We start from the raw sequence: 14,373 nt of genomic DNA on the forward strand, positions 1-14,373 counted from the left end.
ATTGTACCCACGGTAACTCCTTTCTGTATTTTATTCATCAGTGTGACAGTTCTCACAACATTTATTTGACAGCTCTAATCCTCCTTTTTCTAGTAGTTTAGTTCTCACAGCTCATATTTTAAGATGTCACAGCGGCAGAAAGATGAAAAACTTCATGTCTCCTCTACTATTTATATAACTATGAAATGTAAGTTTTCAACTCATTCTTTTAATCTGTTGGTGCGAGAGAATTTTTGTTCTCCCCTCTTCAATCTTACCCAAAATGGGTTCAATCTCCTGTGTACGGGGTTGCTTTCTTTTCCGTGAAGGTGGGCTGAGCAAAGGAGCGTGACGCAAGAGTGGGCTGGCTGGGAGAAAGCGGCCTTGCGTTCTTGTGAATGAGCCCATTCGCAGCGCAAATTCGAAGCGGCGGCTAGGGCTGCGGCGGCTCGAGCAGCGGAGGCTCTGCGCATCCCAGTCCTGCCTCCTTGGCAGGAGCCCGAAGCTAAGTGCTCATCCTAAACCCCACCCAGGCTTCCTCTGTCTTTTCAAGTTCTTCATGCTGCCCAACTAAAAGGAGAAAATGGGCACGGGGGATTTTATCTGCATTTCCATGACCGGAGGGGCGCCCTGGGGGTTCAGATTGCGAGGTGGCAAGGAGCAGAAGCAGCCCTTACAAGTTGCTAAGGTAGGACCCTGACAGCAACGTTACCACCGCTCTGTGCTGGGTGGAAAGGAAGTAGCAACCTGTTGATGGGGTTTTCAAATTCTGCTTTAGAAGTCTGTATGTTCGTTTGATTTTGGCTGTTTTGTTTCAGTTCATGCTTTAAGAAGCCTTGAATGGTAATATATACCATATATGTAACTAATTTGCAATTAAAAAGACAAGAGTGCTGTATTAAGCAACTGACGATAGGACTTTTTAATCATCTTCACGGACAACCATTAGGAAACTTGGGAAAGTTTCATCTAGGCAGCATTAGAATATGCTGTTGAATTTTTGTTTCATGTCACTTTATTTAGCTCTGGCAAGAGAGAAATGCTCAACTCAGCATAACCAATCAGACTAGCTATTTTGAGGACTCTTATAAAGTGTTACTAGTGGCATTTATTATGCAGCATTCAAGAAAGAGCCAATTTTGGGCAATAATGTTTGAACTATGTCATAAAATCTATTTAGAAGAATACCTTTTAAGGATTTGACAAATAAATGCAAAATCCAAGTATTCTTTTCCATCATTTGTACTCATCTGTATAAGAACTCAAAATAAAATTCAAAGAGACTCATAAATATATTGTAAGTAGCTTAGAGGAAACTTCACAATGCATCTAATAGCTATTTTAAATGTTTTATGTGTTTTTGTTGCCATTAGATGATTTGTTTTTGTAGCTTAATATACTATCAGTTTATTTGGGGGGCTCTGATAATGTCTAATTGGGACTCAACTAAGATGAATTTTAAAATGCCTGAGACCAAGCCATCATTTACCTGATTCTAACATTATATTGTCAAATTATATGAAAGCGCATGCTTGCTTAATTTCCTATTTAATGCATATGTTAAAAATAGATCCAGATCTTTATGAAATATATGGAATACTTGCCTTTGTAGGTATTCCTTCCCTTTGGCTTTTACTTTTTAAAAATGTTCAGTAAAAAGAAAGGAGTTTTTTTTTTTTTCCCCTTTAATTTCTCCTCCTAGGCATCCATCAGAAAAACCTTTCAGAATATGATGGTGGAATCCTGCCACCTAGTGAAAATTTCAAACATTAAGAATGAAGCATAAAACAGGAGATGAAATGCAGAATTTTTAGAACTGAAAAATTTCTCAGAAATCTCCAGTTCAACTTCTCTAACTTTAGACGAGGAAAGAGCCAGGAGAGGTTAAGTAGCTTACTTAACCTCAATTCAAAAATTGCTCAAAAATTCTATGACCCTAATGGTTATTTTAGAATCACTTATCTGCTTGTTGGAATTTGGGGGCAGAAATCCCCAGGAGCTGTTATCCTCTGGTGGCTCTTTGGTAGCTAGACTTTAAGAGTCAGTGATGGGTTTCTCCTGAGTTCTTTGTACATTGATTTTAAGGTGGAACCACCTTCTGGTGATTCTTGAAGAAGTGAAGCACTTTGCTAGTAGCTTACCTCCAGTCCTCAGCTTTGAACTGGCAGAGTGGTTAAAGGAGACAGAAAGGTGGTTTCATTAGATTTCTTTAGTAATCGATAGACGGCAACATCAGATAAAATATTAATACTTATGTAGAATTCATCAGACTGAAGTGAACTTGAGTTTTGAGTAGCTATTGGCTGGCTCTGGTTACTGAGATTTGGGTTCTAATCCCAGCTCTAATTTACAATCTGCTCTCAGACAGATCTCTAACCCTTCCTGTGGCATCTCTCATCTGTCCTCTGTGTGTGTGTGTATGTGTGTGTGTAGGGAGAGAGAGAGACAGAAATTTTGAGTGAGGTGGAGCAGGAGAGAAAAGAGGAGGGAATGGGACTGTAAAATCAGTGAGGTTTTATCTTGCTCAAAAATTTTAGAATCACTTATCTGCTAGTTGGAATTTGGGGACAGAAACGCCTAGGAGCTGTTATTCTCTGGTGGCTGTTTGGTAGCTAGACTTTAAGAGTTGGTAATAAGTTTCTCCTGAGTTCTTTGTACATTGATTTCAAGGTGGAACCATCTTCTAGTGATTCTTCAAGAAGTGAGGCACTTTGTTAGTGAAGGGTATTTATAGAGGGATCTCAGTGTTCTGTGGAGGCATTTCACCACATTTTCCCATTTCTCTGATGGTTTGCCAGGATATAGAGGGCCCGTTAGACCAAAGGAGTCCTGGTAGAGTACTGGTTAAAGAGATTGACTGCTAACCAAGATGTCAATGAATGATTCAAACCCATCAATTGCTCCATGAGAGAAAGATGTGGCAGAAGGCTTCCATAAAGATTCCCACTGCCATCGAGTTGGATCCAACTCATAGCGACCCCTCCTTGGGTTTCCAAGGCACTATCACTACGGAAGTGGATTGCCCAACCTTCCTTCCAAGGAGTGGCTGGTGGGTTTGAACCCGTTGGAAGTCCTGTAGGGCAGTACTACTCAGTCCTAGAGGGGCGTACTGAGTCAGAACCAACCCCACGGCAGTGGGTTCAGTGGGCTAAACTGTATGATCATCAAATAATTCAGTGCTGCACTCCCCCAAAATTATCTTTCCCAAAATACCCTGGCAATATACTTGCTTTTAAGCAAAATCATTAATTTTTATTTTTTATGGGTAACACTTTCTTTCTTTTTAAAATTGTGCTGTAGGTGCAAGTTTACAAAGCACAGTTTGTTTTATATTCAACATTTAGTGTACATTTGGTTTCACTCCCCAGTTACCATCTCCAATCCTAACCGACTCTCCACCTCTCGCTGCCCAGTAGCCCTCCCCCTGGCCTGTGCCCCTCACAGTTATGCACTCCTGTGTTTCCTGCATTTCCTCCATGCGAATGTTGCCCCTCTGGTGCCCTGTGGTCAATTGCTCCAAGGGATGCATCTCCATAGAGTATGTGGGTGCATCACCCTGGGTTGAATGGTCTGCATGTACATCTTATTTATTATTGGGTCAGCCCCTGGGAATGAGTTTTATTTCAGGCCCAAAGTGTATCCCAGGGCCATAGTATTGGGGGCCCCACCAGAGTCTATCCAACCAGTAATTCTGGTCATTATTGTGTTTTTGAATTTTGTTCTGTGTTTTTCCTCCCACTCTATCCAGGATCTCCAGTTTTGACCCCTTCCCAAGTGGTTGGCATTGGTAGCCGGGCATCATCTAGTGTTTCTGGTCTCACAGGCCATCATGTCCTAGGGCTGACTGCTTCCAAATGCCCTTGGTTATTTTCACTCTTCTTCATTTCTGACAATAGGAGACCATTAGCTGCATCTTAGATGGCTTCTTGAAAGCTTTTAAGACCCCAGTCATTACTCACTAATGTAGGATGAGGAACAAGACTTTTAGGTATTTTGTTGTGCCAATTGAGTCTGTTGTCCCCCAATACTATGGTCCTGAGTCGGTAGATCCATTGGGTCTCTCTCCCACAGTGTCTGGCTGTCTGCGAGGGATTGCTCTATGTCTGTCTTCTGTTGTTTCTCTAAGGATTGTGGATATTTTGTATCACTGGTATCTGTGCAAGATTAGCTTCAGCTGAATCTATCCTTGGTCTAGAGTATCCTGATCATCTCAGATGTTTATGTGTTTATCTGTAGCCTGGTGTTTGGTGTTAATGGTAATGCAGTATTGTGTATATACTGGTATTAGCCTCTGTCATCTATATCTTACATGCACAATTCAGTGTCCTCCCTTTCCCTAATATTATCATGGTGGTCACAGACTCTTTCCATACCATCCCTCCCCTTACCCACTTCAGCATGTGGCCCCCAATTAGCCCGAAATTAATCCCTCCTCTTCCCTCCCCACCCGGTAACCTACAAAGTGAGTTTCCTTCAGTAAGGAAACCCTTCTTTGTCCTTTTACAGTAATGGACTCATACAGTATTTGTCCTTCTGAGATTGACTTATTTCACTCAGTATAATGTCCTCCAGATTTGACCACATTGTGAGATGATTCGTGTATCCTTCATTGTTCTTTAATGTAGTATAGTATTCCATTGTGTGAATGTACCATAATTTGGTTATCCATTTATCCATTGATGGACATTTAGGTTGTTTCCATCTCTTTGCTGTAGTGAATTGTGCTGCAATGAACATAGGTGTGCATATGTCTGTTCGTGTCCTGCCTCTCACCTCTTTAGGATATATTCCTAATAATGGAATTGCAGGGTCAAATAGTATTTCTATTTTCAGTTTTCTAAGGAAAGGCCATACCGTTTGCACAATCATTGTACCATTTTACAATCCCACCAGCAGTGTATAAGAGTTCCAATCTCTCTGCAACTTTGCCAGCATTTGTTATTTTCTGTCCTGTTGAACTTTGCTGTTATTGCTGGGGTGAGATGATATCTTGTTGTTTTGATTTGCATCTCTCTAATGACTCAATGGCACATAACAACAACAACAACAACTAAAGATCAGAAGCAATTCCTCATGTGTTTGTTGGTTGCCAGCATATCATCTTCAGTGAAGTGTCTGTTCAAGTATCTTGCCCATTTTTGAATTGGATTGTTTGTCTTCTTGGTGTTGAGATGTTGAAGTTTTCTATAGATTTTGGAGATAAGTCCTTTGTCAGATATGTCATAAGCAAATATTTTCTCCCAATCTGTAGGTTCTCTTTTTACCCTTTTGACGAAGTCTTTTGAGGTGCATAAGAATGTAATTTTTGAAAGATTCCAGTCATCTAGCTTCTCTTCTACCGCCTGTGCATTCTGGGTTATGTTTGATAGTCTATTTATGCTGTAAATTAGGGCTCCTAGATTTGCTCCTATTTTATCTTTGATGAATTTTATAGTTTTGGGTTTTACATGTAAGTCTTTGACCCAGCTTGAGTTTGTTTTTGTGTATGGGGTGAAGTATGGGTCTTGTTTAATTTTCTGCAAGTGGATATCCAGTTTTGCCAGCACCATTTGTTAAAGAGGCTATCTCTTCCCCATTTAATGGGGTTTGGACCTTTGTCAAAGATCAGCTGTCCATAGATGGATGAGTCTATTTCTGGGCTTTTGATTCTGTTCCATTGGTCTATCTGTCTGTCATTGTACCAATACCACACTGTTTTGACTACTGAGGCTGTATAGTAGGTTTTAAGATCTGGGAGTGTGAGACCTCCCACTTTGCTCTTCTTCTTCAGTAGTGCTCTGCTTATCTGAGGTCTCCTTCCTTTCCATATGAAGTTAGTAATTGGTTTTTCCATGTCTTTAAAAAATGTTGTTGGTATCTGGAAAAAGATCATTAATTAAGCATGAGGATATTTGATTTAATTTTCTAGTTTGTGAGGAGCTCTGGTGGCATAGTGCCTTAAGGCATTTGACTGCTAACCAGAAAGCTGGAGGTTCAAACCCACCAGCCACTCCTTGAAAGGAAGACTGGGCAATCTACTTCCGTAGAGATACAGCCTCAGAAACCCAAGGAGGGGTAGATATGAGTGGAATTTACTCGAAGGCAGGACTTTGGTTTGGGTTTTTTTTGGTATGTGTGTGTATTGCTCCCTGTCTTCTCTATGAGGAGAGACAGAGAATGTAGTCTATACTCTACCTTTTCTTTATATGTGCAAAAGGAATGACTAAAGAAACTTCTAAGGAGATGAATTTCTAAATGACTATGACAATGCCCATTTTTGTTGGTTTATATTTTTAATTGGTAGTATAGTGCCTAAAGCACTTGACTGCTAACTGGAAGGCTGGCGGTTCAAACCCATCAGCCACTCCTTGGAAGGAAGGTTGGGCAATCTACTTCCGTAGTGATACTGCCTCAGAAACCCAGGGAGGGGTTGCTATGAATTGGGTCTGACTCGGTGGCATACAACAACAACATATTTTTAATTCAAATTTATTACATTCAGTTTCTTACACTGTTGTTGTTATGTGCCATCGAGTTTCTATGCTATCAAGGCCATGGCCTCACTGAGATCACTTTTTTAAAAAAATCATAAAATCAAGTTGATTCTAGTAATGGCTTCACATTGAGTTCAAGGTGAAGTGAATGGTGCTGGGACATAGACTTTCTCCCCATCTTAGAACTGGTGATAGGTGAACTGGAGATTAGGGCCAGATCACCTCCAAGTAGGAGGATACTGGAGAGAAATGAGAAATGGTAAGTAAGATACGGTGGCCAACAAATGAAATGCTCACTGTTTTTGAAGAACATGCACAGGATTGAATTGGGAATTGTTGTTATGTGCTGTCAAGTCGGACCCGACTCATAGCGACCCCTTCTTGGGTTTCCGAGGCAGTATCACTACGGAAGTAGATTGCCCAACCTTCCTTCCGAGGAGTGGCTGGTGGGATTGAACTGCCAGCCTTCTGGTTAGCAGTCAAGTGCCTTAGGCCCTATGCTACCAGAGCTCCAAGATAAATATTTCTAAAGAAAAGAAATTTTCAAACAGTGCCTGAACCGTGCCCCTTAAATGTGAGAATCATTATATCATAATTAATCATTAAACCATGATTCTATAGATTTAATGATTCTTATCTATTACTGTTCATATGCTTTTTAAAACATTGAGTAAAAAATGTGTTATTTAGGCAAAGCACATTTCAAATAATATAATTATTATGCCTTAGTGTCAACAGTGAGTTTTCTACAATAGTTCAAATTACAAGTTCTATAGATTAAAAATAAAATTGGCTTGTTGTGAAATAGCTAGTGTTTAAATTTTTTATAATTCTATATAGAAAAAAAATCTAACAAGCGGAAATAGCACAGCAAACACTAGTCTAATGTTAATAAGAATGATTATAAATAAAATAGCTTTATAATTCCCCAAAATACTTTTATAGTGCTATGTTTAGTCAGTTTTGAGAGATGCTCAAACATTTTAAGTAAGTGAGCTAGGGAAAATGTAGGCAAATCCTAGCTTTAAAAGATAACTGATAGAAATAATCACAAAAACTTTCCATTGACATTGAAGTTCAAGGCCATTATATAAAACGGTTTATTTCCAAAAGTAAACTGAATTTCTAAAAGCCCCAAGTAATCATAACATTAAACATTAAAAACCTAGTTTTAATGTTTTATATCTTTTAACTTATATCCTAAATATATATGATGGAAAGCAAACATTTTAAATACTGTCATGGGACATTACTCTGCAAAGTATATTTCCAAGAGATCATCCAAAGAAACAAATTTATCCAGATGTAATTTAGTATAAAACCCCCTTGTGTGTGTGCAGATGCCTTTATAAAAAGCATGTCAGCACTTTTACTTTACAAACTCTCTTTTTAGGGACACATACTTACTTCACTTATCTCTGGATATACTCTTGGCAAATCATTTTGGAAGATCTTTATATTAAGCCAAATTCACTACCGTCGAGGTGGATCAACTCATAGCAACCCCTCCTTGGGTTTCCGAGGCAGTATCTCTACAGAAGTAGATTGCCCAACCTTCCTTCTGAAGAGGGGCTGGTGGGTTTGAACTGCCAGCCTTCTGGTTAGCAGTCAAATGCCTTAGGCACTATGCCACCAGATCTTTATATTAAGAAGGAATAAGTTTTTGTTTTATGAACAAATCTTATATTTAATCCAGAAATAACTCATATTTAAAAAGCAATGCATAAAGAAATATTCAGACTATTTATTCTTTATATCTTTTACTTTAGTTAGAAATTCGTTCTTCAAAACTCGTAAACCATTATAATAAAAATAAAAATAAAGGATCAGGTTTGCTGGTCTGATAAAGCCTGGTGAAACCCCTGAGACTAAGGCACCTTCAGGTTTGGAATTGAACCCACTTCTGTGGCTTCCAGACAAAAGACAGGCATATGAGCTGAATATTTACATTAGGTAGATACACTCCTTGGAGAAATCAGTCATGGAAGAATAGAAGGGCTGTGTACGCACATGGAGACAGCTCTGGGGGCAGGAGTGCATGGGAGGGAAGGACACAGGAAAGAGGTAACAATGGGGAGGAAGTGGGAAGAGAGCTGTTGCACTATGGAAAATTGTAGTTAATGTCGTGAGACAAAGTTTATGTGAACTGCTGTATGGAAAGTGAAATTGCTCTGTAAAGTTTCACCCAAATCACAATAAAAATTAAAAAAACAAGCAAACTTATAAACCATTAAAATACTTATTCTTCTCTAAAATTCATTTTTAATTAAAGTTTCAAATAAATTTTATTAAAATTGAGATGACAAATTATAATCTTTTGTTTCTTGAGGTAGAAGTGGATTTAATGATTCTTATCTATTACTGTTCATAAACTCTTTAAAACATTCAGTAAAAATGTGTTATTTAGGCAAAGCACATTTCAAATAATGTAATTCTTGTCCCTTATTTTCATCAGTGAGTTTTCTACAGTATTTCAAAGAATAATTCCAGGAACATAAGTATTTCTCAAGGGGGAAAATATTTTAATGTTTGAATGTGTATATTTAAGAATTGTTGCTAGATGCTTTTGAGTTAGTACTGACTCATAGTGACCCTGTGTACAACAGAACAAAACACTGCCCGGTCCTGCACCGTCCTCACAATCACTGCTATGTTTGGCTTCATTGTTGTAGCCACTCTGCCATTCCATCTTGTTGAGGGGCTTTCTCTTTTTCTTTGATCCTCTACTTTACTAAGCATGATGTTGTTCTCCATGGACTGGTCCCCTGATAGCATGTCCAAACTACCTGAGATGAAGTCTGGCCATCCTGGCTTCTAAGGAGCATTCTTGGCTGTCCTTCTTTTAAGACAGATTTGTTTGTTCTTCTGGTAGTCCATGGTATATTTGATATTCTTTGCCAACACCAACAATATTTTAGGGTAAATTGTCCTTAAAATATATAGAAAGTTAGTAGCATCTTTATTAGAAAAATATACCTGATCACTTAATTTTTTTAAATGTATTTTTTGAAATATAATTTATGTACAGTGAAATACACACAATTAAACTCACATGGGTCAATGCATTTTTTTCTTTTTTTTTGCTGTGTTCCCCCACCCCCCACCCCTGGTAACCAATGAAGAAAGTTCCCTTCCATATATAAATCTTTCTTTGACTTTTTAAAATAAGAACTAATACTATATTTGTCCATCTGTGATTGACTTCTTTCACTTAGCATAATGTCCTCTAAATTCATCCATGTTATGCCGTGTTTTGCAGATTCTACATTTTTCTTCAAGCTTGCGTAGTATTCTATTGTGTGTATGTACCACAGTTTGGTTATCCATTCTTCTGTTGATGGGCACCTAGGTTGTTTCCATCTTTTTGCTATTGGAAATAGTGCTATGATGAACATGGGTGTGCATATATCTGTTCTTGTCCTGGCTCTCACTTCTTTAGGATATAAACCTAATAATGGGATTGCTGGGTCAAATGGTATTTCTAATTCCAGTTTTTTAAGGAATCACCATACTGTTTTCCATAGTGGTTGTATCATTATACAGTCCCACCAGCAGTGTATGAGAGTCCCAATCTCTCCACATCCTCACCAGCATCTACCATTTTCTCTCTTGTTGAACTCTGCTATTAGTGCTGGGGTGAGATGGTATTTCATCGTTGTTCTGATTTGCATCTCTCTGATAGCTAATAACTGTGAGCGTTTCTTCATGTATTTGCTGGCAGCCAGAATATCCTCATTGGTGAAGTGTCCATTCATGTCTTCTGCCCATTTTTTAATTGGATTGTTAATCTTTTTGTTGTTTAGGTGTTGGAGTTTTCTATAAATTTTAGAGATAAGTCCCTTGTTAGATATTTAATTATCAACAAGTATGAATTTGTTGCCAATCACTTAATTTTTTATAGATTTTTTTTTTGTGTATGCATTTTCTAGAAATTCTAAAAACAGGTATACTTATATAAGTCAGTGCACACTGTTTAAATCTGTTAAATGGAAGTTATAGAGAATTCTTATTTTAAAATTTCATGCTTTAAGACAGTTTACTGTTTGTTGAAAGAAGGTAATGAAGTTAAGCATTGGCTATGCATTGGTTTTACCAATATCTGGGCATAGTGCACATATAGCTTGCATTTATCAAGCACTTACAATGTGCAAGGAAGTGTTCTAAGTGCTTTGCAGCTATTATCTCTTCAAATGATGCCCCAAACTTGTGAAACGGGTATGAAACGGAGTCTCATTTTAAAGATAACGAAATTGAGGCACAGAAAGACTAAGTTACTTGCCAACGGTTATGCTATAAAAAATGGAAAATGATTGGAAGTCCGACTTTAAACAGTAGCAAGCTACTACATGTTTCTCTGAGAGGGTGAAGGTTAGGTTCCCTTTTCTCAAAAGGGACATTTATTTTTCAAAATATCTTGTTCTGCATCCAACTCTGAGTAACTGGTCTGTGGTACACCTTGGGTATTGGGATTTGTAAACACTGTGAAGATAATCCTGGCATGTAGTCAAGATTTAGAACCCTTGTTGTAGAAAGTTGAGGTCAGATATATCATCTTCCACTGATGGGTGACATAAACTATCCTTCCAACACCTTCCCATAATCCCTATCCCAGGTCAATATAAGTGGAGGATTGGAGTGAGGCTATGTTCTTGGCCTAGTAAGCAGGTCATAACTGATTGTGAGGAGATTTTCCCTCTCTGAGTCAATGATATGTGTGGTCGAGGGAATAGAGGAGGTATTGGGAAGCTTCCAAATGAGCATTGTAAAGATTTGGGGTGCCTGAAAGAAGGGGGTCTGGAAACTTATTTCCTACTAGGATGTCTTCTTTGTTCTTTTTATCTTTGACTTGATAGCTTGCCTGGTGCATATGTGAATGATAGGAGATCGGGATGAAACTGAAGAAAAAATGGAGGGAGAAAGGAAAGAAGGAGAAATGGGAGAGGGGAGGAAAAGAGGGAGAGAGAAAGGGAGAGAGAGAGATAGGGCTAGAGCTAGAGCTGGGGGGGGGGGCAGAGAGAGAATTAGAGCCTACATTCACCCATTTGGCAAGACAAGGATCCTTGCATTTCCTCTAGATGGTTGCCTGTTCTGGTTACCTAGTGACATTCTGACAGAAATATACTACAAATGGGATAGCCTTAACAAACAGGAGTTTATTCTTACAATTTGGGGGCTTTAAGTCCAAGTTCAAAGTGCCAGGCTCTAGGGGCTGCATGAAAGCCCCTCAACTTTGGGGTCCAGCTTTGCCTCCTGCTCCTGGCCCACTGAAGCTAGAGGCGTTTCTTCACTCAGACAGCTGCTGGCTGCTGAGGCTGAGAAGCCCAAGTTTGGTCAAGGTAAAAAGGCACAGTAAAAAGACAAGTAAAAAGGCATAGTACCGATGTTACCAAATCACATGGCAGGCCATTAATTTAAGTCCATTTTAAGTTCCAAGGCCCGCAGAGCATGGCAAGCTGCTGAACAACGACGTGGTTACATGCAGGGTCCAAGCATGCCATAGGCTAGAGACCATTCCCAAAGCTGCTTCTTATATACAGGAAGCAGACCACATAACCAAAGCAGCTACTCAGCTGCTTGTGGTAGATCTCACCATGGAGTTGATTGCCAGTCTCATCATAGGGAGTAACTATCACTCCCCAGCCACTCAACCGGTCCCAGCCAAGTTGACACAAATATAACCACCACATTGCCTATCATGGAAGTATCTGGACTTGAGCTATCTTGCCAATACCCTATTCAGGAAGGCCAAACTCTTGCTAAGAGGCTGCTAGGAGAAAGCTGGTAGCTTCAGGAATCACTGGGGCTATTAAAGTGATTGAGCAGGAGCCCGATTTCCCATGTATGGAAGTATAAAATGGTATAGAAAGTATACCTCTGCAAGGTTCTTGAAAAAAACCACACATGTGTCCTGTCATTTGGAAAAAGCCACAGAGAGGACATTGGTGACCACATAACATAAGCCAGAGAAGCACAAAAACCAACAATGAGAGAAATTCCATCTCATCTAGTTATGGATGCATGTATCTACCTTCCCATTCTATTCCCGATTATTCTTTCCTGCCCCCAGGAGCTAGATGTAAGTGAGTAAAGAGCAAACAACATCCTACTCCACAGGCCAAGCTCTGGAGCCACAAGCTCAGCCACAGTACTTAGAGAGGGAGAGAGAGAGCTTAGAGTCAGATATTAGATTGAAGTTTTAATCGGACTGGACTGTTGAATAACCAGAAACCACCAGAAATTTATGAGATCTCATCAAGGTATTATTAAGAAAGGAATTTGACTTACCATGGTTGAAAGCAGTTACTAGAAGGAATAAACTAGGTTCATGTTTACACTGAATGAGTTGAGACTCCTCGAAAACATCAGTTACATCACTCAGGTTCATATTATCAATCACATGCACTTGATGTATGTTTTGCTGTTTGGTGCCATGGAGTCAATTTCAACTCAAAAGGGCAGAGGAGGACAGCTCCATTGGGTTTTCTTGGCTGTGATCTTTACGGATGCAGATTGCCAGGTTTTTCTTCTGCAGAGTCACTGTGTGGGTTCTAATGACCAACCTTTTGGTTAGCAGCTGAGCTCCTAACCACTGCACTACCAGGGTCCTGTGATGTATGTTAGCCCTGAAGTTATCACCAGCTCATATGCTTTTCATTAATGATCATGTTGATGTGATTGATTCCAGTTGTTGTTGTTGTTAGAATGAATGAAATCTGGCCTTGCTAAGGAGCTCTGGTGGCACAGTGCCTATGGCGTATGACTGCTAACCAGAAGGTTGGCAGTTCAACTACCAGCACTCTGTGCAAGGAAGATAGGCAATCTACTTCTGTAAATATTTACTGCCTTGGAAACAATGGGGGTCACTTGGCAGGGGGTTTGATTTTTTTGTTTTGTTTTTTGGGGCTTAATAAGAATTGTAAACTTCTCCCTCTTTTTTTTGTTGACTTGCATGTGAGTAAGTACTTAAGTAACCTGGGATGCTTTTTGTTCAAGGAGATAATAATCTAGAGGGTATTTCTTGAACATTACTGTCAGAATCGAGAACCCTCAATGTAGAAGTTCTCTAAACTTTATTGTGTTCTAAACTATGGTGATTGTTGTTTTTAAATAAAATCATATTCCAAATTTCAAATCAATATGTAATATAGTTGTGATATATATATTATACTTCATTGGAGAATATTTGCATGTATTACATGGTAATGTTTTAAAGAACATATTAGCTTCTGAAATTATTTGACCAGTTGATAGGTGCTCAAAAATATAAGCTAATTTATATATTTGGATAAGTATAACAAAATATACCTGTGTATGTTTTTTCCCAAGTGTATTAACATACATTGTCACATTTGATAAACCGTTATCAGGTAGATTGGAGAAGTTTTACTATTCCCAGTTTATAGAATAAAATAAGTTATTTGTAAAAAAATCAAAAGCCACATATTTTTTCCCCTCCTTGCTAGTAAAGACACCATACTGTTCTCTTGTATGAGCCTGGATAAAAAGACTTGTTGTTGTTATGTGCCATTGAGTCGGACCTGACTCATAACAACCGTCCTTGGGTTTCCGAGGCAGTATCACTACGTAAGTAGATTGCCCAACCTTCTTTCCAAGGAATGGCTCTTGGGTTTGAACTGCCAGTCTTCTGGTTAGCAGTCACGTGCCTTAGGCATTATGCTACCAGAGCTCTGAAAATTACTACGATTTTAATAAAGAGTTTGCATGAACTAGAATCACCAAATATAAAATTTAATCTTTAAAACTTTATAACAATTTTTTCTCTTAGTGAACCTGAGGAAAAGGATTCCAGAAAATCTATCTCTAAGCTAATATGTGGGAGCTCTGGTAGCATAGTGGCTAAGGCACTTGACTGCTAACCAGAAGGCTGGCGGTTCAAACCCACCAGCCACTCCTCGGAAGG

At 39.0% G+C, this 14,373-nt stretch overlaps 1 protein-coding gene across 1 annotated transcript in view; it reads left to right on the forward strand.

The window, feature by feature from the left end:
• The first annotated feature begins 562 nt into the window (after window positions 1-562).
• The window catches only part of SYNPO2 (synaptopodin 2), a 330,459-nt gene continuing 316,648 nt past the window's right edge, over window positions 563-14,373 (forward strand). The window contains exon 1 of the mRNA XM_007952370.2: window positions 563-667. Coding sequence (XP_007950561.1) covers window positions 563-667 — 105 coding nt within the window. The remainder of the gene's footprint in view (window positions 668-14,373) is intronic.

This window comes from Orycteropus afer, unplaced genomic scaffold (assembly GCF_000298275.1).
Source record: "Orycteropus afer afer isolate SDZICR_OR568_19922 unplaced genomic scaffold, OryAfe1.0 scaffold00332, whole genome shotgun sequence".
NCBI lineage: Eukaryota > Metazoa > Chordata > Mammalia > Tubulidentata > Orycteropodidae > Orycteropus > Orycteropus afer.